Source organism: Thunnus albacares, chromosome 3 (genome assembly GCF_914725855.1).
Source record: "Thunnus albacares chromosome 3, fThuAlb1.1, whole genome shotgun sequence".
Taxonomy (NCBI): Eukaryota; Metazoa; Chordata; class Actinopteri; order Scombriformes; family Scombridae; genus Thunnus; species Thunnus albacares.
The window spans coordinates 26,982,819-27,009,082 of NC_058108.1; the positions used below are offsets into that span (position 1 = coordinate 26,982,819).

At 37.6% G+C, this 26,264-nt stretch overlaps 2 protein-coding genes across 8 annotated transcripts in view; both read left to right on the forward strand.

The window, feature by feature from the left end:
• The window catches only part of LOC122979687 (sorbin and SH3 domain-containing protein 2-like), a 54,298-nt gene extending 52,049 nt beyond the window's left edge, over nt 1–2,249 (forward strand). For all 7 annotated transcript variants that reach the window (XM_044347355.1, XM_044347354.1, XM_044347359.1 and 4 more), the window contains one exon: nt 405–2,249. In XM_044347355.1, the coding sequence (XP_044203290.1) occupies nt 405–466 (62 nt within the window). In that variant the 3' untranslated portion in view covers nt 467–2,249. The remainder of the gene's footprint in view (nt 1–404) is intronic.
• Nucleotides 2,250–5,124: 2,875 nt separating this feature from the next.
• pdlim3b (PDZ and LIM domain 3b) lies at nt 5,125–24,286 on the forward strand. The gene is made up of 8 exons (XM_044347363.1): nt 5,125–5,250; nt 5,530–5,679; nt 11,593–11,744; nt 12,783–12,867; nt 12,954–13,141; nt 20,096–20,223; nt 21,840–21,951; nt 23,760–24,286. The coding sequence occupies exons 2-8, from the start codon at nt 5,587–5,589 to the stop codon at nt 23,947–23,949; spliced, it is 948 nt and encodes a 315-aa protein (XP_044203298.1). The 5' UTR covers nt 5,125–5,250; nt 5,530–5,586; the 3' UTR covers nt 23,950–24,286.
• The last annotated feature ends 1,978 nt before the right edge of the window (nt 24,287–26,264 follow it).

The window sequence follows — 26,264 nt, forward strand, 5'->3', positions numbered from 1 at the left end:
TTTTAAAAACAGGTCAATTGATATTATGTAGTGTATAACAGTATATGGTGTGCAAGCTGGCCGGTATTATGACATAGATGTACTTGAAAATATGAACAGACTGAAACCACTAGATGACACTGTTGTCCCACTGTATATTTTCTAACAGCTGTCCCTGTAAAGTCAATTTTATTCTTCACAGTTAAACTGATTTGATTGCCCCGAGAATCTGTTTTTCATATTAACCTTTACACCTTTGTATGGAAATCTCTGCCGTCTAAAAATATTCTGAAGTACTTTAGGTTGATTTTAATCTCCAAGTTTGGCTCATTTCCAGGCTACAGTGAGCTGGAATAGTATTAGTAAGTCAGAAATACTCCTGTATCAAGCACTGACAATCTCATTGTTGCTCTTTGTGTCTGCAGGGACCTCTCGAAGGAGCAAGTTGTTTGGAACTTTCCCAGGAAACTACGTGAAGCAGCTATAATGATGATTCCAGACCCCTTTTGGCCCCGCCCCTTTCTGTGACACGTTCATCGCCCCGTCAGCACAGCACCTGCAGGTCACCACATCCCAAGAGTGGCCGCCCCAAGACCCGTCGCACATTTTATGTATTTGCGTGTAATGCGTGGCGGGTCGGCTTCACACAGACAGAACGTTTAGCTCTAACTAGCCATCTTTGACGGAAGACTTCTATAAAAAAATAATGTTGTTTTTTTAACCTTATCTTTTTATCCTTATTTTTCTATCATGGAGAACCCAAACTTTGTGCTCCTGTCAGTGACCTTTAACTTTTGACACTGATGGAAGGATATCGAAGGAACTTTGCAAACACTCAATGATAGTAAACAGCGCACCGCAGTCGTGCTTTTCTTTCTGTTTCAACCTTTTTAAGGGCAGTAAAATCACCACAATCACCTTTTCTTTTCTTTTTTTTTTTTAAATTTCAGCTGCATATTTAAAAACACTTGTTACAATTCATGTCAGTGTTCAATCACAATTATCCCCAAAGACATTGAGTGCGGAGAGTGTTGTAGAAACAGTATTCTGTCAGCAGGTCTGTTGTGCAGCCATGTCAGGTAAAAGATTGTTACTTTCCACAGTTACATGTGGAAAGGAAAGACATGCATGTATCAATGTTATGTATTACCCAAGGTATTGATTGGTTGATGGAAAAAGTATAAAGGTATAAAAGGATATATTTTATCCTTTAACACAATCATGAATTACTGCTAATATTGCAAATGAGGAGGTGTAAAAAAAAAAATGATTATTGACACTATTGTTAATACATTAGATTTAAACTTTTAGATAAGAAAATACAAAAACATTTTCAACTTGTTGGTTTCAATGTTCTGTCATCTTCACACTAGGATTGATGCACTTTAACGACTCTTTAACACAAATTTGTGTTTTGTTTTATTTCAAAAATTTCACTTTGGATTTTTACACACGAGAGGTTACTCTGACGGTGGGGCTTTCGGGGGGGATCTTGGTCATGTGGGAAAAGTGTATGCAAAAAAGGTTACCGACCTTTTAGGTATTATATTTATTAGAGGACGAACGCTGGTCAAACTGTGTTATAAGACGATTGTAGAAAGGATGGAACAATATTTTGCTTTTATTGTATTGAGGAAGCGAACATCTTTCAACAGCAGCGAACCCACATTTAAAGGATTGTTATTTTATTGTCAAGTTAAGTATCACGGCGAATAACACACTAGTTGATGGGCTATAATGGATTGCCAGGTGTCATTATGTTTTATGTTGAATTTATTTAAGTCAGACGCAGGATGAAATGGTATTTTATCAAAAACTCTGGTCTTGTAACTGCAGTTTTTCCACTAGATTGTGGTGGCATCTTTTAAACCCTGCTGTCAGAGTGAGAGGGTAGTGTGTCACTGTTTCATGTGTTTATATAATATTTTACTTATTGGTAATTTCCATCTTAGCTTGTCTTGCTCAGTGAGTATGATTTTTTTTTTTTTCTCATTTTACCTGTTTCACATAGAATGGACACTGACAACAAAACAATTGTTAAAGCACCTTAAGATATATTTTGTTTTATCATTCATTGTCCCTCACGTCACCTCCTGTCATTCACTATTTCAGCTGGTGTGAGAACACAATGTGTGTGTGCGTGTGTGTGTGTGTGTGTGTGTGTGTATGTGTGTGTGTCTGTGGTGTTTTTGTAAGCCTTTTGTATGAGAGCTGTAAAATGGCCAACATCCACTTGCTTTATAAAGTCAGCTTTTTCTCACCCACCATCACATTTGGTTTCCTCTCTTTCTTTCTTCATGTTTTCTTCATCAGTGGTGCTACTTTTCAATTTTTTTGAAAAGCCGTCATCATAGCCGGGCGCATAGGCCCTTTTTTTCCAGTTATTCGTGATTCAGTTAAGATTCAGTGACATATTTAAACAAAAGTTACTGTTAGGTAGATTGAGTAGAGTTGGTGATTGCTGCCTTATAGCCAACTCACTAATTTAATAGCCATGTATATGTGAACCTCTTCTGTGATGCAAAAAATTAATTTATGCATATGTAGTTTAGAAAACATCAGGAAAGTGTGTTGAAGTGTGCACAGAACATAACCACAAACTCCACAGTGTTGAAACACTAGTCTAGTCTGCCTTTGATACTACAATAGGAACAGATTTGGACAGAAGACGTGAATTTGACTCCTGATATGTTTATACATGTAATGAAAATGTAAATCTTATATGTTATTCATGTTATTATCAAATTCAATGCACACTCTTGGAGTATTTCTACAATATCTTAGCATTTGTTGGATGATTTTATGGGGCTGTGTTGCTAATAAAATCCAGCTGTTAGATGACATTTATTATTTATTTATGTTTTTTTCCTTTCAGCTAACCAGAAATGACCATTTACTGAATAGGAAACCTTTATTTATAAAGTTTAAAGGTATTCTGCAGAATGTTTTGACCCATGATGGTGCAGGGGTTAATACACATCCCTCTATTTCACACAACAGCACAGTTAGGTCAGTTGATGAGTAGTAATGAGCAAATAAAAGAGAAGACTGCATGCTAATGTAAACAATGCAGGTTTCAATACTTGGAAGCCCCTAAAAACCTTTCAAATTTCAGTATTTCTCTATTAAATACATTAAATTAAAACAAATATTTATCACTGAATAAGCAATGATTAAAGTAAAAAATATAAAACGTCTTATAATATGATTTAAGAGTTAAACACTCAAAAAGTAAGTTAATCTGCTTCATGTGGCCTGTCAATCAAATCATTTAAGTTATGATTAGATTCTGATTCAAATATTGATACATATTGATTGTTACACCGATTTATGTAAAATCACCTTTTTCCACCTTAGCCCCGCCCACTTCACACCAGTAAATTGAGCAAAAAAGAAAAACAGAAACGTCTCATGTTAAAACACTCTAACTTTGGCTTAAAATAGTTTGTTCATTTAGGATCCATCACTGCGTATGAAGCTGATTGAGAAAATGTGTTTTCACTGCCTTTATTTTATCAGGAAATTCATTTAAAGCGTTAAGGACATCTTTATGGAAAGTCTCATCTATCAGCTACTTAACAAGCCGAACTTCAGGTTTTTGCTGACCTCCAGTGGTTTAACTTCTCACTTTGCTGTTGAGACATCACTGTTAGGTGTCGTTTTACAGGCACAACAGAGTCTGATAACAGCCATCAACACTCATAAGTGATATAGTCAGAGCTGCAACAGTTTTGAAAGTTCCTCTGTTTAAGCTCTACTCAGAATTTAATATTAAAATATAAAAAGTAAAATCAGAAATGTGGGAATATAAGAAATATATTCCCACATTTCTGATATAAGAAAATCAGAAAAAAGTGTTTTAAGTTGGTTTACTTGGTAAGTGCTGGTTCATAGTTGTTAATTTGCAAAAATTTGCAACAAATGAGACTTTACAGTTCTTTCACTAATGGAAAATAGTTTTCAGTGTATAGTTTTGTTTTGTTTCTGTTTTGTTTGTTTTTTTTAACAATTTCCTAAAAGTAGCTGTTGTGTAATTATAGAGTTTTTCAGAAACAACCTAATGTGCTAATATGTAGCTTGACACACAAATCTACACACTGAAAACCAAATATTCTCTGTCAGTTAAAGAACTGACAATAGTCTAACATAGTAAGAATATCTGCAAATTAACAACTCACAGAAATATGTTTTTGAATTTGTCATTCAAATGTTTGCAGGAAGAAAAAAGCTGAAATATTTGCAGGGCAGCAATCAGCAATTCTAAAAAGTTACATACTGTAGTTCAGCTTCAATGTACATGTCTCTTTTAAACATATACAATGGGACAGCACAAATACTTGCTTCACTACTATAATACTGTATGCTAGATATGCTCAGATGCTTTTATTGCAGGTGTCAGTCAGTGTAAAAGAGAGACAGAGAGAGAATGAGGAGATGAATTTGTGCACTTATTGCAGGCAAACTGTTACATTTTTGTGCAGAGAAATATTTGTTGTATGAGTGCTTCATCATCAACCTGTCACGGAGCAGAAATGAACTGTGAATCTGTTCCCCTTTAAAATATTTGCAGTGGAAAATTATTTTCAAGCCTTTACACAGATGATGGATTTTGTGTTGTGATTCTTAATTTGCACAACAGTTTAAATTGGCATTTTGTTTTATTTACTTGATGTAAACATGCCCTAGAGAAGCACTGACACGGATTAACATGCCTTACTCACAGGATGTTGACACACTGCTCTGTTAGTCACACAAGCTCATTTGTTGTTTCTATCATTTTGGATACCACGCAGACATCAAGGACATGTGACAACAGAGAGAAAAGTCAGCCTGAATAAAACACAGAATATGAGAGTTTGTAGGCACAAAAATGGTTTGAGCCAAAGTCTTTTGAGAAGTGGAAAATAAGTTGTTTTAACACTAAACAGACCAGGTTCGTGGTATAAACATGGAAAAAAAAAAGACAGATGATGTGGTGAAAACATCCAACTCAAAATGAAACTGGATTGTTAACAAGCTCAGGAGTGAGAATCCTGGGTCCTATCCAGATCAATAGTGGCTGGAATGTGCCTGCGGGACCTCCAGGGCCTCAGAGTGGAGCTGCGCCTCCAGACCAAATAAGGGCAGGAGCAGCAAGACCCGTCAACCAGAGCAAGAGGAGGCCAGCCAGACTCCGAGCTGCCCGGGGATGAGGAGCGATGACGGGGGCTGCTTTACATCTTTAGTCTGTCTGCAAGTGTCCATGTAACAGACTGTGAGCCAAAACTGGATGTGAGTAACATGCTGAAAGCTTTAGTGGCAACTGATTTAAAAGATAAAATACTGAGATCTGTTTGCAGAGAAGAGTAAAAAAGAGAGCATGAAATAAGATAACAGAAATAGGAAAACTGGCGAGCAAGTGCTGGTAGAACAGACTGGGAGCCAGTTCCCAAAATCTGACCAATTACTTCACTCCCGGGGTGGGATCTGTCCATTCTCCTCCCACTCCACATGGTTCAAAATCTCCATCACTTTGATATTCCTTTGCTCTTTAACTCTGTTCCCTCGCAGGGTGCAGTTTAGAGCCTGTTCCACTGTCCTCCAACAGCAGGGAGACGTTAAAGGGTCATGCCAGTCAATGTCGTGTTGGACGGTCCGGCCCCCTGGGGGTTTCGGCTGGCAGGAGGAAAGGACTTCAGCCAGCCCCTGACCATCTCCAGGGTGAGTGTGTGTGATATAATGTCTTCGTGATAATAATAACTTCATCAAAACAAAACTTTTCAACTTGTTTACTGAGTTTATTTAATTTCTTTCCCTTGCACATTTTTTTGGGTTGTGATATTGTCTGGGAGGAATGTCTTCAGTGTTGGTTGCTTGTAATTAGGTGATAAACTAAATCTACCCTTGTAAAACTGGCTAAACGTCTAAAATGTGAGTGTGATTTTATCCTCTGGCAGTCTGCTCCGAAGACGTCAGTGTTTGTTTTAGTGTCAACATTGTTTCCCGGGAGAGTTCATTCTAGAAAGTCTGTCTGGACTGTGGTGTGGTATGGAGCTCGCACCTGTGCCACAGTAAATGCAAGAGGCTTAGATACAAATAGCAGCTTACATTATACTCTGACATGTGCACACACACAGACACACACGCGCACAAACACACACACATACACGTGTCTCATTCAGTGAATTTTAGACAGAGGCATTTAGGGGCACAGTGAGGTTCACGGTGTGTGTGAATCCAGTTAATACTTCTGGATAAACTGACAACTGACTGGGCTGACGTTCATGCCGGCAGCTGAGTTAAGACGGCGAAAAATGGATGATGAGCGCAGTGTTACACACACCATCATGACATGTCTATTATAATGGTGCAGCTGTTCAGAAGATCTTAAACCTCAGCTTGAGGTCAACTCACAGCATCATGCAGGTTATCATAATGGCAGATTAGCAGCACAGGCAGAGCTGGGAGATGACAGATAACATAATAAAAGTAAATATTACTGTAATTCATTAAAGAAAATTCAACCGATCACAGATATTTTGGACAAACAAATGATTGATTGCACAGATAATTTGATAAAAAGGAAAAGAGGCAAACAATGTGGAAGGTCAAGGTAGATTAAGAAACCAGAATTTATCTTCAGATGTTGATGAAAATGATAATTTCCTTGAAATTATATTTCCTGTTGATCCAAAGTACAGCCAAACAACTGAATCGCATGTAATGATTAAATTGAACAACCAGAAGTATTGTTGCTAATACAAATTTAATTCCATTTAAAAAAAAATAACATATTTCCATACTTTCAACAATGCGTCGATGCATCAAATGTATGTCAGTATGTATGTGTTGCATCAGACTGATAACTGGTTGTTTTTTGTCAACTTTATTTCAGTATTATTACTTGTGGCATTAGCACTATTATTCACACTTTTTTGGCTAATTTAACAGTTATGACTCTATAAAGATTCATTAAATTGAAAGGAAGCGAATCCCATCAATAAATTAATTAACTAATTAATCAACAAACACATAGATAAATAGGGGGGAAAAGGCAAAAGAAAGGGGAAAAACACAAAAATGAGTCAATATAAGAAAACACGACATACAGAAATAGATGTTCCTACAAATACATAAATATTAATCTACCAATATTCATATATTATTGCAGTAGCAGCACCACATTTGTTGTTTGCCCCTCTATATAACAAGTAAACTTCTTCACCACCAGAAAATTTTATTGATATTAATACTGAATATTGTGTTTTTATTTTCAGCGTTCAGACTCATTTGTGTAGTATCTGCAGCATCAACACAGGATCAGACTTCAGTTATCCCTTCCTGTTGGGGTTATGTGCATCTATATTTAGGGAAAGACATCGGGAACCACTGACTAAAAGCATAGTTAGGTCTCCAAACCAGCGGCTCTGTCCAATAACCTCACACCTGTTGTGTTAGAGGACACTCGGTGGCCTATATGAGAGCAGTGATGAGAGAATACTGGGATGGACGAGGAAGGAAAGGAATGAAAGAGAGAGAGAGAGTGAGGTATCAGTGAGGGTAAACGATATGTGAGCAGTAACACAAGAAGCAATGTGTGAAAATGTATTTGTAAGAGAGAGATGTGATCAAAGAAAAGACTGACAAAGCTGAGATATAACTGATAAAACACCTCATCTCACTGTCTACGTGACATAAGTAAAGGAACTGTTGCTGCACAAGCTTCATTCAAGCACAAGTGAATCCAGTGTCTCCCTTCACTGCCATTTTTGGTCAGGAACATCCTCCTCTTTATAACCCGCTGATGTTTCCAGCTGGTCCGGGGAAAGTAAACACAAGTGATTATCATCTTTTTCTTCAGCAGACAGCAGCAGACAGCAGCAGACAGCAGCCTTAAAGGGGCACTCCGCCGACTTTACACTGCAGGGTCGGTTTACTTGTAATGAGGAGTGCTATTGACCCTGTGAATGCCTTATGTGTCTCTGGAGGAGCTTTGTTACAGCAAGTCTGAGAAAATAACTCTGGTAATGCCATCAGGGTTAGCTGGGCTCGTTGCATTGTGGAAAGGAAAGGATCCAGCATTAATTTTGACCATTCTCCTTGTATGAGTTGCATTTTGGCCACTTCAGGGCAGCGTATAAAAAGCTGTATACAGGGCATTGACATATTATTACCTTATAAAGTCAAACTCTTAGCAAATAGTCCCTATTACCACATCCAGCATATATGGAGTAACATCAGCACTGATTTGGAGTCATGTTTCGGGCCACCCGGCGAATGTAAGTTCAGTATTCACTCTAATTTTAGCTTTGTTTTGGTCTCCACCAACTCCTGATGGAAATATGTGCCTCTTTAGCTGCTAAACACTCAACTGCGTTCACTAGTTTGTTGCTAACTTTGTCAGTCTGCTGTTGAGTGCTGGGCAGGTGGTGTACAGAGTTTTTTTCACTAAAAACAGCTACCTGCTGCTGCTGGAAAGGAGGTTTATGAGAACAGTGAGCATGAACCAAAACAAAGAGTTGAAAGACAGCAAAACACTCCATAGAGAGCTGAAGGGATCTCCACAGTGGTTTGTCACTACAAGCAACAGTTTTCACATTATACATAGACATTAGATCCATTGTTTGTATGAAAATATTGATTTATGCAGCAGGATTTCACATTATTTTGGACAATCGAGATTTCTTTGCAGAGTACTTCCTAGATAGCCTTTATTTACTAGACTCTTTACTTCCTCTTTTGTTCCTTCATTGCTCCTCTTTAGCAAATTATTTCATTTCCATCTATTTGCTATAATCAGTCATCAAAGAAATACTCAAATACCTAAAAAATAGCATTTCCATAAAGAGAAAAGTACTCTATTAGAAGTAAAAGCCTTACATTCAAAATGTTACTTAAAGAAAAGCTCAGGAGTAAAATGTCAACGTCAAGTTGTCAAATCAAGTATCCAAAGTCAACATACTCATAGAGAAGAAGAGTAGTTTTTTTTTGTTCTATGACAACCTTGTTCCTTACTCAGTTTAGTTTTTGTGCTTTCAGATTAGTTGACAAAGAAAAATAAATGAGAAACAGAAGACACATGGATAAAAGGAAGGAGAAAAAAGAAAGAAACAAGGAAAACACAAAGGCAGGAGGGAGCAGGAAAGATAGGAGGAAGGACAGAGGAACGTCTGAAAGACAGAAGGAAGAAAACAGAGACAGAAAGAATGAAGGAAAAGATGGTTGTACTTTAAACAGAGACAAATGTTTGACATTACAACTGGGCCGGGTGGAAACAAAACAATCCAATAAAAAAAAAATAGTTGTGTAGATATCAGACATCAGAGAAGTAAAACATACAGTCACACAGCAATGATCCAACAAATGCTCCAGTGTAAATTACTGCTCCCTCTTTGGCAGCATGAGACATCCCCTCAGCACTTTCATCCACAGTTATTTATAGGCAGATGACCTAATTCAAGTTTCAGTGTAACATCCCAGTGTAGCTAAGTTTCCTATGTCCAGTAATGCAATATGGCTAAGCATAGGTCATGCCCTGTGTAGTGTAAGTGGGAATGTTCGGTTCGATTGAAGATGCCTCCTGAGGTATTCTTGCAACCCTGATGGCTTTCTGGGAATTCCTATTGATCTTAATCATTTCCCGGCCAACAAAATTCATCGATGCTGTCACTTAGTGGGAAGCAGCACATGTTTATATTATCTCCATGACAAGGGACAGATTGTTTACATGCATGAATACCAACCAGGGCAATGCCCCACTGTAACGGGAGACCTGCTGCTGCATCTCATAGAGCATCCAGTGTTTTGTAGGGTGAATAAGGAGAAAAAAATGGCAAATTCAGGTAATTCATGACCGGAATCTTTCCTGTTAGGAATTTGGCTGAATAGCTGGCCTTCTTAGTGGGGTCTGTGTTTTGCAGGAGTATTTAGGTCAGGTGAGACTCAGAGAAGGAAAAGCAAAATCATATAAAGCTGTGATCCCAGCAGGGGAACATGAACAAGGGGCCTTGCAGTTGAGCACTGCATTAAGAGATGAAGTGTCAGTGATGGAGAGCAGGCCGAAACCTTTCACAAGGCTGCACCATCTGTACATGCAAGTACTCAGACTGTTTGAATGGGTTTAAAAGAAGGAAGAAATGATGGCGAGACAGATAGAAAAAGACAGAGAGGGTTTTCTGTTTTCTGGCTGTTGCTCTGAGAAATTACTCATAGAAAGAGAGAAATAACAATATAAAAAACAAAACGAATATGAGCAACAGACTTTCACATTTCTATCCCCTCTACTAATGTGCCAATTCAAGGTTCGTCAACTTTTTCTGCCCCATGACCCTGTTTTAGGTCCCAAAATTCTCATGACCCTGTCAATTATAGTGTTGTTTAGTGAGATATTTCTGTTTGTGAGAATTTAATTATATATAAATGCTTTATTTCTTGATTTATTTTTCAATGGATTAAACAAAAGTCAATACAGAATAATGTAACAGAAAGGGGAAATAAAAGCAAATAGAGAGAACTGTCTTCTTCCTTCTCTTTTGATGAAATTTTGAGCCCTTCTGCTTTTTAAATATACAGTAGTGACCAATTAAGGGAAAACCAGCATAGGTGTTGGGCCACCACAAGCCTCTTCTTCTCTTCTTCCAATACTTCCTTAAAGGATATGGCTGGTGATTTTCTGTACTTTTACTGTCAACAAATCTCATGTGCAGAGCCAAACCAAGAATAAATTGATCTACTTACGAGTGTTGTGCGTGTATCCAAAGCCTGATATATCTTATTTCTCTGTGCTGTAGACCTCGGTTGTTGGCCAAAAACTATTAAAAACGCGTCTCTGAGTCACACCATTGAACTGGCTGATATGCTCTTTCATCACAAAGAGTAATCATAGTAGTTTGTTTAGAAGCTCTGCCTTACATGGGACTAATCTCTTGAGACAGGAAATGTGATCACTGTTGTTAGTCTTTGGAGCTGTTTAATACTTGTAAGTAGGATCAATTCATTTGTGCTTTGGCTCTGCACATGAGATTTGTTTACCTTGCAAGGCAGCTGGATTCACAAGATTACGCAAGAATCCATCTTGTCAGGCTTCAAGTTATGTGCTTTTGGCCAAACCAACTGGGGTTAAGACCAATCAGTGTCCTAGAACTACTGGCAGCTAGAGACATGGTTTAGGTGTGATGACAGTGAGAAGCGATAGCCCGTGATAGGTGATAAGACAGATGGTTCATCCAATCACCTGCCAAGAATTTTTTGAAAGTGCCTGCCCTTTTCCAAACAGTTTCTAAGGACGACTTCTCAGATGGTTATGTGAAACCATTTGGCGCATCAGGTTAGAGATTTGTTGTCAACAAGAAAAAAAAGAAAATCACCAGCCATGTCCTTTAATTTTGTGTTTTGGTGATGGTGCTGCACTGTCTAACATGTCGCTCCAAAATCTCTCATATTAGCCAAGTTGAGATCTGGTGACTGCAAAGGCTGTAGTGTGTGATTAACATAATTTTCACACACATGGAACCATTCAGTGACCCCTCACGCCCTGTAGGGAACAATCTGCATCTCATCTGAACACAATCCTAAATTTGTTGTTCTTTCATCTCCCCTCTCTTCTTATTTATCCCTTCTTCTAATCCCACCCAGATCACCCCGGGCAGTAAGGCCTCCATTGCCAATTTATGTGCAGGTGACCTCATCCTGGCCATCGAAGGAGTCCCAGCCACAGACATGCTGCACTGTGAAGCCCAGAACAAGATAAAGGAATCCACCCGTCAGCTCTGTCTGACAGTTGAAAGGTTATCTGCAGACTCTACAAGCACATACATGGCACATAAACAGGTGGAGGCCACAATAAAGGCAATGCCTGCGCAGTATAATGAAATTTAATATACTAGCCTTGCAATAATTCCTGTTTGTGAAGCTTATATTGTTCCATTTTTGTGTCAGACAGCTGTTGATTCATTTTTGAGTTAAGTTGAAGGTCATTATTATTAGTGCTGAATTATGTTAGTGCACAGGTGTTGTTTTTACTGTGTCCACCTTCTGTACTATAAAAGGTCCATATGTAAGTATGTATAACAGCTACATACTAATACTGTACAGCCAATTGTTTTAGCCTGTGACCCCTTAAAACAAGGCAATGTCAACATGAAACCTCTCATCACTGGTTGTATGGCTACAGGTTGTAATCAAGGAGTGATTTCTTTTCCTTGTTTTATTTATTTATTTTTTTAGGAGCTTGGAGAAGCAAAATTATCCATCAATTCACAAGAAAAAAGACAAAAGTAGAAAAAAATCAATGAATATTGAGTGTCAGAAATATGTTGTTTACAGCTCTCCTGTCCTGTCAATCATCTTGCAACCTCTACAATATGAACTACATACTAGTCTTCATAGTGTATTGTTTCTGCAGTTACTAGACAAGACTGCTGTTTTGGAAAGCTTCTGAAAATACAAAGAGAAAGCAAAAAGCTTGTCCCCTCCCAAAGATTAAACACCTTTTTCTATGATCTACCCAGAGCTGTTCTACCACCGTACCATCTGTATTTTGGTTTAAGTGTTTCCAGCTGTGAGCATGCTCTTATATTTCCTTTGTAGATTCTTTTATGGGACAATAACAGCACATTCAAAAGTGAATTTAGTGGTTCTGTTACTTTTTCAGTTCGGATACACCCAAAACCCAGTTCACATAGTTAAATAGTATCCTATGGTATTACCGGAAAAGGCCAACGACAAGTTTGAACCACAGTTTTAATCTTTTACAGGTCGGGATTACAGAAAATTCTCACACACACACACACACTGTCTGACCAAGATCTGTCTTTTGTACCCAGGAATAAGTCAAGCATGTGGTCACCACGTGTAATGGAGGACGGTAAAGCTCACCCATATAAAATCAATCTGGAAGCAGAGCGACAGGTTTGTGAGAGTGTGTGATTAAGGATTATGATAGCCATTCAGCTTTCCATCATTATTTCAGTATTGTTCCCTTTTTCTCTTTTCAGGAGTACAAACCTATTGGCGCTGCTCACAACCGCAAAGCTCAGCCGTTCGTCGCGGCAGCCAACATCGATGACAAGCGTCAGGTGGTCAGTACAGCCTACAACACTCCCATAGGGCTCTACTCCTCAGGCAACATCCAGGACGCCATGGAGGGCCAGATCCGTGGCATAGTCCACCCCAAGCCTGAGAGGTGACTGGTCTTCACGCTATCCACAGCTTAAGGTTCACTCAAAGCCCTGCACCATAGCAACTAACAGCATGTGAGTTGTAACAACACTGATTATGGTAAGCTTTGTTTTGTTTTTTTTAGCAACATCGCTCCCTGGATGTTCTGTCCTTCAGCCTGTCCATCAGTCCATCTGTTGACATACTGTATTTTTAAAAATAACGAGTGGTCTGCCATGAAATTGGTAGGCTACAAACATTTCTGGTCCCAAACCCCCAGTAACAGCACTGTGAATTACAGATCATGTGATGTGCTTAAATGGGTCCCAAAATACTTTTTTTTTTTCTCTGTAAACAATCATTATACAAACACACAAAAAAATACATGAATACATTTTTCTGAGCATTACAAACATGGTGAAATTACTCTTTGCATTATCATAATTTTAAACCATGAGATCCAATAAAGAAAATCTGTCAACAAAGTCTTAGTACCAGTATATTATTTACATACATGTATGAAGAGAGTTCAATGTCCCAGCTGAACAGAAGCATGAGGACACCTGAAGAACTTATTCATTATATGCACATACTGAAAGAATGGGGAGCTATCTTGGGACACACTTAATACAGAGAGTAAATCATGACTTTGTCTCCTCTGACTTTTCAACTTGTACCATTAGCAATTTACACTTATACAACACTTAAAATCATGACAACATACTGCAAAGCTAACAGAAAGTCAAACTCAGCTGTACTTTAAGGTTAAGGCTAAAATTTGCTATTGAATTAGCTAACTGCTAACATTGCTCATATGTTAAACTATAGCATGTTAGCATATTAGTTGGCTTTATGGCTCCAAGTAATGACTGTTTTCATTATTGATTATTGAGCCTTTTTTTCAAATAATCAATGAATCTTTTATAAAGTAGAATATAAACAAAGATACATGTTTTATAAACTATATTCTGTATTCAAATTATACAGGACCAGTCAAAAGTTTGGGGACACTTTCTCAGGTGTGTCCAAACTTTTGACTGGTCCTGTAAAGTACCAGTCAAACACCAGAGAAAAGCAGCAAAGTATCACATTTGAGAACCTGCACTGTTTTTTTGTTGAGAAATGACATAAATGATAAAAAATGTTCACTTAATTTTCAATTGATTAATTGTTTAATTGACAATTCAGCTCTAAATGCCCCTTCCTCTGGCATCACGCTCAGGCCAATCTTTACATTATTTGACAAAAACAATCTCACCACAAGGTCCACTCAATAGCTGTTCTGGAGCTTTTGATCAAAACACATGATCTTCCTCAGCAGATGGAACTTCCCAGTTGTCATGGAATTGCTGATGTTCAAATTTCCATTTTTTTCCTGAGCACTTTAAGGACTTCTCATCCACGTTAGTTTAAATAGATATGTAACAACTGTGTTACATATATGCTATCATGCTAGTGATAGCATGTAGCTCAAAGCACTGCTGTGCCTACTAAGTATAGTCCCACAGATTTACTAGCATGGCTGTGAACTCAGTCTTGTTTCTGCTTTGCTGCTGTTACATTTACTGTCCTCCACCTGCTCTTTACATGACTCCCCTCCTGAATCACCCTGCCAGTCATTCGGTTTGATGAAAGGTATCAGCTCAACTCAACTCAACTCAGCTTTATTTATATAGTACCTTTCATACAAACATGCAGCCCAAAGTGCCTCACATAGCAAGATTAAAACAACAGACAAAAAAGAAAAACAAAAATAGATAACAATAAATACAATTTTGCAAGACTAATAAAATATAATAAAATGTTAAAAAATAAAAAAATAACAGTCAATAAAATAAACACCAGGGATAAAGATATATATATATATATATATATATATATATATATATATATATATATATATATATATATATATCAAAAGCAATTATTAAAACTTAAAAACTAAGGCGATAACATCACTGCAAATTCAAAGCCAGATTTAAAAGGTAGGTATTTAATTTCATGTTAACAATAAAGAGAGAGCTTGCTTTCTAATATCCAGAGGCAGTGTGTTCCACAGTTTAGGGGCATAAAAACAGAAAGCAGCCTCGCTGGTACTTTTATGGGACACATAAGGAGCATTTAAAAGAGAAGTGGTGGAGGAGCTTGGTGATCTAGCGGGAACATAAAATGAAAGAAAATCTATGATGTAAGGAGAAGCAAGGTCATTTAAAGCTTTATAGACAAGTAAAAGAACTTTAAAATCAGCTTTTAAAGATAGGCTACAGGCAGCCAGTGCAGTGTCTTAAGCACTGGGGTGATGAGATCCATTTTCTTTGTTTTAGTTAAGATTCTGGACGCAGTGTTCTGAACTATAGTTTTGTTATTACATAATCCAGTACAAAGGGAATTACAATAGTCTAAATGGGTAGTAATAAAAGTATGAATGAACAATTCAGCATCTTTCTGAAAAAGGGTCTGACTTTTATTCCTAAAATGGAAAAAGGATGTTTTAATGACCTTGTTAAAATGATAATTAAAATTGAAATCAGAGTCTAACATCACTCCCTAGTTTGTGATTTTTGTTTTAATCTGTTTGCTAAGACCATCAAGTGCAGTTTTTTCTCTTGTTGCTTTGGGTCCTATTAATAGAATCTCAGTTTTTTCCTCATTTAGTTTTAAAAGTTTTTACTCATCCATACATGTGAAACAGGCAATGAGAGCATGCAGTGCATTGGGGTCATTTGGTGAGAAACAGATGTATAATTGTGTATCATCAGCATAAAAATGGTAATTGACATGGTGATGGTTAATAATGTTTCCAAGTGGGAGCATATATAACAAAACTAAATTGGGCCGACAAGACTTCTTTGAGGAATACCATATTCAATACCATGAGTCTCTGATACAACCAGGCTGACAAATAACTGTCTACCAGTTAAATAAGACTGAAACCAAGCTGATATACGGTCAGAGAGAACCAAACCCTTTCTTAAGTCTGTCAATTAAAATTTGATGGTCAGTTGTATCGAATGCTGCACTGAGGTCTAAAAGAAGAAGGATAGCCATGTTGTTTGCATCCACAATAATTCTCAGGTCATTTACAATTTGAAGTAGGGCTGTCTGTGTGCTGTGGTTTGCTAAATAACCAGATTGGAGCTTTTCTAAAATGCCGTTGTTGGTTAGATGAACAAGTAGTTGATTTAAAAACAATTTTTCTCTAGAAGTTTATCAAGGAAAGGTAGATTAGAAATGGGTCTGTAATTGTTTAGCTCTGAGTAACCTGGATTGGATTTCTCTAGGAGAGGTTTTACCAGTGAAGTCTTGCAAGCTGTGGGGAAGATGCCTAAATTAAGAGAGGAGTTTATTATACTAGTTGTTACCTGGGACAGGCTTTGGAAACAGGATTTAAACAGCTTGGTTGGGATGGGGTCTAGAACACAAGTGGAAGACTTCATCCTGCTAATCACTTCACCAATGACATCTTCTGACATCAAATCAAATGATGACATCATAGATAGAGGCCTATGGGCAGGGAGATGCCAGGGAGTTTGAGTGTCTGTATTTACAATGCTGGCTCCCCAAAAAATGAAGCAAATTCTTCGCCTCTAAGAGTAGAGGAGTTATTATAGCAGCAGAGAGCAAGTTATGGATTTAGAAGACTGTCAACTTCTGAAAAAGCACTTTGGGATTATTTTGTTTTTCTGAAATAATCTTTGAGAAATGTGCTTGTCTGTCTTTCCTGGCATTGTTGTAAATTATAAATTGATCTTTAAACATGTCAAAGTGAACAAGTTTGTTGAACAAGTTTCCTTTTCCTTTCTTCTCTCAGCTTTCAGCTGACAAATTGCAGCAGTTCTCCATGGTGATTTTCGATTAATTGCCTTTTTTAAATCTTTTACTGTATCTAGTAAGAATCTTAATTTGTCATTAAATCATCAACAAGGTCATCAACTAAGCCAGTGGGGGATGGAGGAAAGATATTCAGCAGATTTTCAAAATCTGCTAATAACTTCATTGTTAATATTATGCCTCACCACAAGTGTCTAGACAGTCATTTGATGTAGAAAGGGTGGTGCTAATAAAGGCACAAAAAGACAGAAGTAGGGACCTTGGCAAAGGATAAAATGTCAACTTCAATATCCCTAGTAACAACTAAGTCCATTATTTCCACTGTGGGTGATTGGGGTTGGCACTCTTTACATGCTGAACAAGACTGAGACAAGCAACAAGATCCAAGAAATCAAGAGACCTCGAATCAGCGTAGCTGTTAACATGAAAATTAAAATCATCAAGTAAAATGATTTTATCATGGCTAGTAAGAACAATGGACATAAGATCATAAAACACTGATAAGAAGTTGCTGTCATGTTTGGGGTCTGATAGACAGTCACAATGAGTAGAGGCTGGTGTGCTTTGATAACCATTGCTAAGTATTCAAATGTTAGAAAATTGCTAAAAGAACACTGAGTGCAGATAAAACTACTAGAGAAAATATTGGCGATCCCACCCCATCTTTTATCTTGTCTACTGGCATATAAAAAGGTGCACTTACAACTAACAAAGTAGCTGAAGCAATTGAAGTAAGCCAGGCTTCAGCTAAGAATAAAAAGCTAAGACCATGTTCAGAGATAAAATCATTAATATAAAATGTCTTGCTAGATTGAGATCTAATATTCAAAAGTGCTACCTTTATCGGCTGGGGTCTGGATCTTACTGGGACTAACTGTCAGACCAATTTTCACTAGGTTGTCTACGTTTCTGCCACAATGAAGGATTGGTGTGACATTAAGGTGCTTGACTGAGCTGTAGTGAAAAGTATCCTGGTATTTCTTTGTGTTATTGCAACAGCTAACTATAACAGGAATAGAGAATATGTCACTATTCACAACTGTTGAAGTGTGGTAGGAACAGGCGTGTATTTTTATGTATTGATGTTGTGAAATGACTGAACTGAGCTGAATAGCTTAATATGGCCACAGATGTGCTACAGTATGTAAGCCTCCAGCCTTCCAATGAAGTCATGTGGCTTTCATTAGGCTACCTGATATATGGTGTGTCGCACTCAGAATATATTACAACAGCACACAGGAATGAATCTTTCCATGGCTTAACCACAACTTCTGAAAAAGACATAAATCATATCAAACTCAGGTCATGTCGGCTGATACCACAGAGACTCACTCTAATGATGCATTCACAACCACTACTATTAGCAGACTGGACGGAATTATTATATATTAAACCATGATTATGAAGAAAAACTACAACAGTATGCTTGAAAGGGGCAAGTTGTTGAATCAGTAACCTTGAAATTATAGCTGAAACCATTCATTAAAGCTATAATATGTAACTACCACAATGGCGTCTACCAAAGAGTATACGCATATAGCATAATACGTTGGCGTTGTGGTTGTTTGACAAAAACTGTTATAAACTGACTTTTTATCAGGTAAAAGCCACATTTTTATGATAAACTTTTTAGATCTTGGTCGTTTTTAACTGATTTTTTACTTGAAACTGCTTTATCCAGTGTTTTTACCTGTTTTAATTACCAGGTCCTTTTGTTTTGGAAAGGAGACCTCTGCAGATAATTCGGCTCTTGGTAAAAACATCCTGAACGATGAACACTGGAGTAATCCTAAGTAATCCAAAGAAGCTGGTTGTTTAACAATGAAGACAACAACTCCCATGATCTCACGTTATCTCATGTCATCACACTCTGTCTTCTGTTATTGTTTTGATTGAGAGACCCCTAGTGGCTAAAATTGCATATTGTGTGTTTAATCAAAAGCCTCTCTCGTTCTCTTTTTTTTGTTGTTGTTGTTGTTTTTGTTTTCACCCATCTCACATTTAGCATCAAACTCTTCTCCTTTTTGACTCAACATACTCTATCTCCATGATCTCCAGCTGGTTGTTCTCACCTGATCTTGCAGTTACTAACTAACCACAAGTTTCAGGGCAAAGCAGTTATGATTGTAATGCATCATTTCTGCCGCTAGCATGAAGCTGGTTGCACCAGCTGTTCCTAAATTCAAACTTTGCCTAGTTATAACATAAGTGTTTATTAAGGGGACATTTACACATCACTAAATTAAAACCAGTTGCACCACACAAACTAGTTCTTACATAGAGATGAGTTGCTATTAAATATTTACACTAACTGCCAGGTGGAACTGTTGTGTTAGATGAATAAACCAACTGGAAAAGCAAACGTTAGCTTGAGAATATCAGACCTGCCTAAATTGAAAAGCAAAAGAGGTAATATGGAATATAGTCATATATGGAATATAGTCAACATTTCTGACCTGGTACTTCAAATTTCACAGAAAAAACACACTAAACCTCAAATTACAAAACTTTACACCAATAACTAGAATAACAACTAACTAGTTAGCTAGAGTAAATGACCAAATAACAACGGCTAGCTCCTGTTTTACAATGTTTTTGCTGAAATGGATGAATTCGTCTAAGCTAATTGTAAAATGCGCATTTCTCAAGGTATGCACTTACAAATAAAACAAAGTCATACATTCACAAAGGATTGGCAGTTAAGTTCATTTCATCTTTTGGCTCTAAAAACTGTTACTTTGAAAATTATGCTATAGGTCGTGATGCTACATTGACTTCCTGTTTACATAGTTTGATGCTTCTTACAGGACAGCACTATAGATGTTTTTTAGCAACTGATTTACACTTTACTAACGTGTTTACTAGCTTATGTAATTTTCTTAAATTTTAATGATGTAACCTGATTTAATAATTCACTAGTTTGAAACTAGCTTATTAAGAACTTTGGAAAGACTTTACACAAAAACTCAGAGATGGATTTACAAACAGCTGGTGCAACCCAGTCCTGATGAAATGGACTTTGGCTGGTCTGCAAAAAAGAAGGTTTAATTTGTCATAGTCCTACAGACCAGAGTAGTGTGTATTTATGTTTGCTTCCTATACTGTATATATGTGTCTGAATCTTTGTGTGGTTGACTGTGCCGCTCAGCCCCAGGACTTTAGCCAGCATTGAAGAATCTGATGTGTACCGGATGTTACAGAAAGATCAGGAGGAGCCACAGGAGCCTCGGCAGTCTGGCTCGTTCAAAGCCCTGCAGGACTTCATTGACAGTGATGGTGAGCTCTTCATCTTTCCTCGATGATGCATTTCCTTCAAATCACCCAGTACAGAGGACAGGCTGAATGCTTGTACTTTTACTGGTAGAGAGACCAACACAACGCCTCACTGAATTTTGAGTGATGGGATGTTATATGAACACACTTTTGTTCCAGAGTTATAAAGACTTGGTTATTTAACATTAAGGCCAGTTCAGATCAATAATTCGCAACATGACTGGATGCAACGTGCAAAAGGTCGTAAATGTTGTAAAATTGGGCTGTTCACATCAAAGCAACGCACAGACACAGATGACCATTTCCAAAGCAACAATGCACTGGCATACCCCACTGCTTCTGCGTTGATATCATAGACTGTATAAAAATATGGATGTAGTTTCCGTGACATCAGCCGTTGGTTTCTGAAGAGAAGTTTTGAAGCTCAAAGTGAGCCGCTCCGGCCGTCGCCATCTTGGCAGTGCGTGACGCTATGTAACTCCCAGCCAATCAAAAATGGGCAAAAGGCTAGGTGGCGTGTTTCAGCCGAATGGCTGGCGGACGTGTCACTCAAAGCAGCCATGTCCTTCAACATGCATAACTTTACCGTTTAATAAAATTTAAACGGGTGAGTTATAAAAAAATTCACCTCCCGTACTGTTGTCATGAAAGGGCAAATTAGCTATAGAGAGCTAAACCATTTTTTGCACCAGGATGTAAACATGTTTATTTCTGCTGTAAAGTTGGGCATTTTAACATGGGGGTCGATGGGGATTGACTCACTTTTGGAGCCAGCCTCAAGTGGCCATTCAAGGAACTGCAGTTTTTGGCACTTCTGCATTGGCTTCGTTTTACAGCCCCAGAGGTTGCCGCTTGGTTGATACATTGTATTAGAAAAAGGTGTCACCTACTTGCAAACCAGTCAGGATTTAGCAACATTTGATTCAGAATCTGATGATAATTGATGGGTTGTTTGGTGACTGTCGATAAAATTGGATCAAACCACACCCAAACAGTCCTTAAGGAGCATATTGGTTAAGTTCTTGAATGTGAAACTCAATAAAATTTTAGTTTGTTGCTTATTTCATGAGCATATACTCATATATATTCAATATATTATTCATGAAGAATCACATTGCTCATTTGATCACCTATTAACTGAGTCATAAACAATAATTTCAGTAAATTATATCCATTATGGCTTCAGGTAACAGAAATAGACTGTAATGATTGCATAAAATTAGTATCTAAATTATTTGTGCAATATTTTGACACGGTATCACTAATTCAACTCACACTATAAACAACACAATTAAAGCAACACAAAGCTACACAATATGTTCTGACATACCCCAATAACCTTTATTATTAGAGTACTGTAGTGTGCTACACAATATGTAATTACAAAAGCACTTCTCCATGTGTTTCCTTTATTGGCTGGGTGGTAATGTTTCCTGATACAGTTGTAGTTACAAATATAGGCTTGTAACCCAAAAGGAAGTGTCATTTAGGATTCAAGAGGTTCAAAGTGGCCCTGCCCTCATACAGGATCTCTTGAGTGTTTTGTTTTTAAATATGTGCTCTAATCATGAATAAGTACAGAGTTGTTGTGCTGAGTGGTTTCTCTCCCATGTGGGCAGGCACTCGTCCCATTGTGACCAGGACAGTAAAAGCCCCAACAACCAAACCAACTCCTCCCACAGGAAACCTGCAGAAACTGCCTGTCTGCGACAAGTGTGGGAATGGGATTGTGTGAGTAAAAATAGAACATATCATCTGTGATTCACATTCAGACCCTCAATGCATCAGTGCATACAAAGGGTGGACAAAATTACAGGAACAATACCGTCTACTACAGAAACATCACAGCATTACAGCGTCAAACGTTGCCATAGATATGGATTAACACCTCTCATCTCTTCTGAACATGAATTGAATCCTTTGAGACATGTTCAAAATAAAAGAAAAACATTAATCATAACATTATATGCCTTTATGCAATTTCCTTTTGATGGTTACCCACAGAAAGCTAAACCAAAAACAAAAGAAAGAAAAGGAAACTGCTTTTGCTGTGAGCATTAATTTACATATTTTTAAATCCTGATGAAGGGCTTTTTATTTCTAGACAGGTTATGTAAAAGTCAGTTCAGTGTCTGTGTTTTATGTTTGGCAAATCAGATTCTTTTACTCTTTCTCTGAACCTTACATGTGGAGTTTGTGTGTGATTGCAGGATTTTCAATCCATCAATCAAGTTTATTCGTCTAATGTAATCATATAAGGTACAATCACAGTAAAATGTAATCCTGTCAGGTCCTTCAATTTGTGCATTGAAAGGGTTTAAATAGAATAGAAATAGTAATAAATATATGTGTATAATTGGAGGGGAAACAACAAAAATAAGACTCTTCATTCATTCACTCTCTCATTTTATTTATTTTTATTTTTGCGAAGGTGTAAGTTTTTGTTTCATTGTGTTGCTGTCTGTTTATCATTTCAGTGTACCTTGTTTTAATCCATTGGGAAGCATTGCTAGCATTGCTAGCATGCTTACAACAATAGTCCACAAAGTGTGAATTATACAGCGTTTTATCAAACACATCACTGTCCTTGCACTCACTGCAGTCAAACAGCATCTCTTTTTCTCTGCTGCTGGTACTACTTAGCATGCAGTTATAAAACGGAAAAAAAAGGATATAGACTAACAATATTTCATAGTCAAAGTTTAATCAGACTGAACTCTGCCAGAAGCCTCACCCTGTTCCATGTAGACATGAACGGGAAGCGAATTTTGGTCTAACGAAACAATAACAAAGCACACTTCTGACCACACCCATCGAGTGAGGCTGGATATGGAGAAAGGTCAAACCAGAAAGGACTGTTAAAGGACCAGTGTATAGGATTTAGTGGCATCTAGTAGTGAGGTTGCAGATTGCAACCAACTGAATATCCCTCGCCCTCCGCTTCCCCTTTCAAGCATGTAGGAGAACCTACAGTGGCCACTCAACTCGCAAAAACCACAAAAGGCCCTCTCTAGAGCCATGGTTTGGTTTGTCCATTCTAGGCTACTGTAGAAACATGGCAGTGCAACCGGGCGGGCTCCATAGATGAGGACCCGCTCCCTCTGTAGATATAAAGGGCTGATTCTAAGGTAACGAACACACAACAATTCTTATTGTCATGGGATTATACACTAATTAAAACATACTTATGAATATTATATTCCATTTCTGTCAAGTCTGTTCCACTAGATGCCACTAAATTGTACACACTGCACCTTTAAAACTGCTTGTAAACCTGGTGTTAAGTTACTCTTTGAATATTGTTAGTTTGTACATAAAAAGGACAAAGATGTCCCTGTTATTTTGTCCATCCAATTTCAATTTGAGTATTTTAGAGCACACACAGGAAATTTGTAAACACTCAACATGGCAAAAATGATTTATTTTCTTGTATAAGGATACTGTAACTTAAGAATTTAATATTTTCATGTTTCACGTCACTTTCCATCACTTCTTTGCTCTTAACATCTCTTATCTTCTTTCTGTCTCCTTTACTACAGTGGGACAGTAGTGAAAGCACGAGACAAATATCGTCACCCTGGTTGCTTTGTTTGCTCCGACTGCGACGTCAACCTCAAACAGAAGGGCTATTTCTTTGTGGAGGGGCAGCTGTACTGTGAGACTCATGCTCGTGCCAGAATGAGACCACCGGAGGGACACGACCTCATCACCACTTATCGTTCTGCATAGATTACCATGTTATGAGAACAGACACAGACATACATACAAATAAGCTACTGACACGCATGCATATGGACACGCACTTTGCCAAACACTCCCAGGTCCTAAATCTGTTTTATGTGTTTGTGTGCAATAATAGCTACACTTTTCTCTCTTAACATAACACTGTAATGTTTTGCCTTATAAATCACCTCTGTGTATGAACATTGTGCAGGTGATAACTGAACAGCCCTATTTGTTAGCTCAGCAGTGATGACAAGAAAACAGACTGAGACTTGCCACTTTCATCTTGCCAGTTTCTCACAATTTGATGTCTTTCCAATAAACACTTCTGTTCATACTGTAAGATTGCATTTGTATGTGGAGTCTTGAGATGAAAAGCAACACCTAGTGAGTATTAACAGAAAACAACCTATGCCAAAAAAGCAGAATATCCGAGTATAAGTATTAGCATAGTAATAAGCACATAAGAGAAGGGAATGTGTACAAGTGGATTTTCCAATATATTCATTAGTTTACACATTTGTCCTTCATCTTCAAGCACATCAAAGAGTCATGATTCATCTTTTCAATTCTCACATTGCATTAAAGACTCAACCGGAGCTTTTTATTCTTAACCATGGTAGCAGCATGGTGCAGTTATGGCAAAGTAAGTCAGTCCACACTGAAATATCTGATGGCTGATGAACTTTATGTATTGCCATATTCTTATATACACAGACTTTTCCTGTTGTACTTTCAGTAAATGTCTCAACAACTACTGGATGGATTGCCATGAAATTTGGTTGAGGCCTTCATGTCTTCCTCAGGACAGCTACAGTCACATTGATGGTCCATATTCATTTTCCATCAAGCACCATCATCAGGTCTAAATTTTAATTTGTCCGATACTTTGGTTTATGACCTAATACTTAAATATATAGACATTCCCATCAACCTCAAATGTACATTGTGTTTAGTGACAATCAGCAAATGTCAGGATGCTAACACACAAGACAAAGATGGTAAACATGATCAATTTCACAGCTGCACTTTGTGTTTAGTATTAGCAATAGTTAGCATGCCAATAAAAGATGCTAAACATGGTAAATATTACATGTATATATTAGACATCACCATTTTACTGTTATTGTTAGCATGTTATCATTCTAACGTAAGCTCAAAGCACTGCGGTGCCTAAGTACAGCCTCACAGAGATGCTAGCATGACTGTAGAATATTAAGTCTTGTTTAGTAAGGCTCAAAATGTGGCTGTTAAATGTTGAAAATGACTGTTTTTACGTTTGTCAGTCATCATGATTATTTTTTCTTAACTATAAGCAGCTAACTGTGCAACAAGCTACGAACAGAAGCAGTTTATTTAGCCATATGTAGGCGTATTTTGGCAAGTGTGTCTGGAACAAAAGTTTCCAAGGATATTTTGATACATTTGATTTACCATGGAAACCTGTCACCATACTCCTTATCCCCAGAAGACATTTTGACATGTCACAGTAGAAAAAGCACAGGTGTTAATGATGAGTGATGGCTGAATTCCATTAAGCTGCTTTAGTGCGCTCACTGTCAAACTGTCATAACTTACTGGGACTCTTGAACAGAACAGAGCCATTGTTACTGTTATTAATAATGCCTGTTCTCACGATAACAAAAATGTCTGCTGTGAAAAAGGCTTATTGTAATCCACCATAACTGAACTGAATTCCGCTGTTCTTCTTGGAGAAGTAAAACTACCAACTTTTAACATCTGCCTTTCAAGCCTATAAGGGGGAAATATTTGATACAGAAAGGGCAGGTTTTTTATTACTTTATTTAATCTATAAAATGCTTCACATCTGACATTCGGATGTATTTGAGCAGAATTAAAAGGCCCTGCACACCCATGGTATACCCACACAGGTGATGTCACTTAGTTGGTTGATTAGACTTCTTCTCAGGACTATGTGGGCGTGTACAGACTATTGACATCTCCCTGACTATTGACATCTCCCTGACTTCCCCTTTAGCTTTGATGCATGTGACAAGGTAGGAATAATTAGTCCTTCATCATTCTAATTAGTATGTGACCATTCATTTCACAGTATCGCTCCACCCACCTCCTACCTAATGAGGAATCTAATCAAATTCAATTCACAAAACTGAAAACACCATGAGTGTGCAGGACAATAAATGCTTCATCTGAAATCTGACGTGCTTACAATGAGAGGGGGCAAATGTGTTTTCTTTTTGGTAGAGAAACTACATATCAATCTTTTCTACTTACGCACACTCAAAAGATACTTAAAATAGTTTGACTTCACTAAGTAAATGTAGCTGAAACAAAAGGGC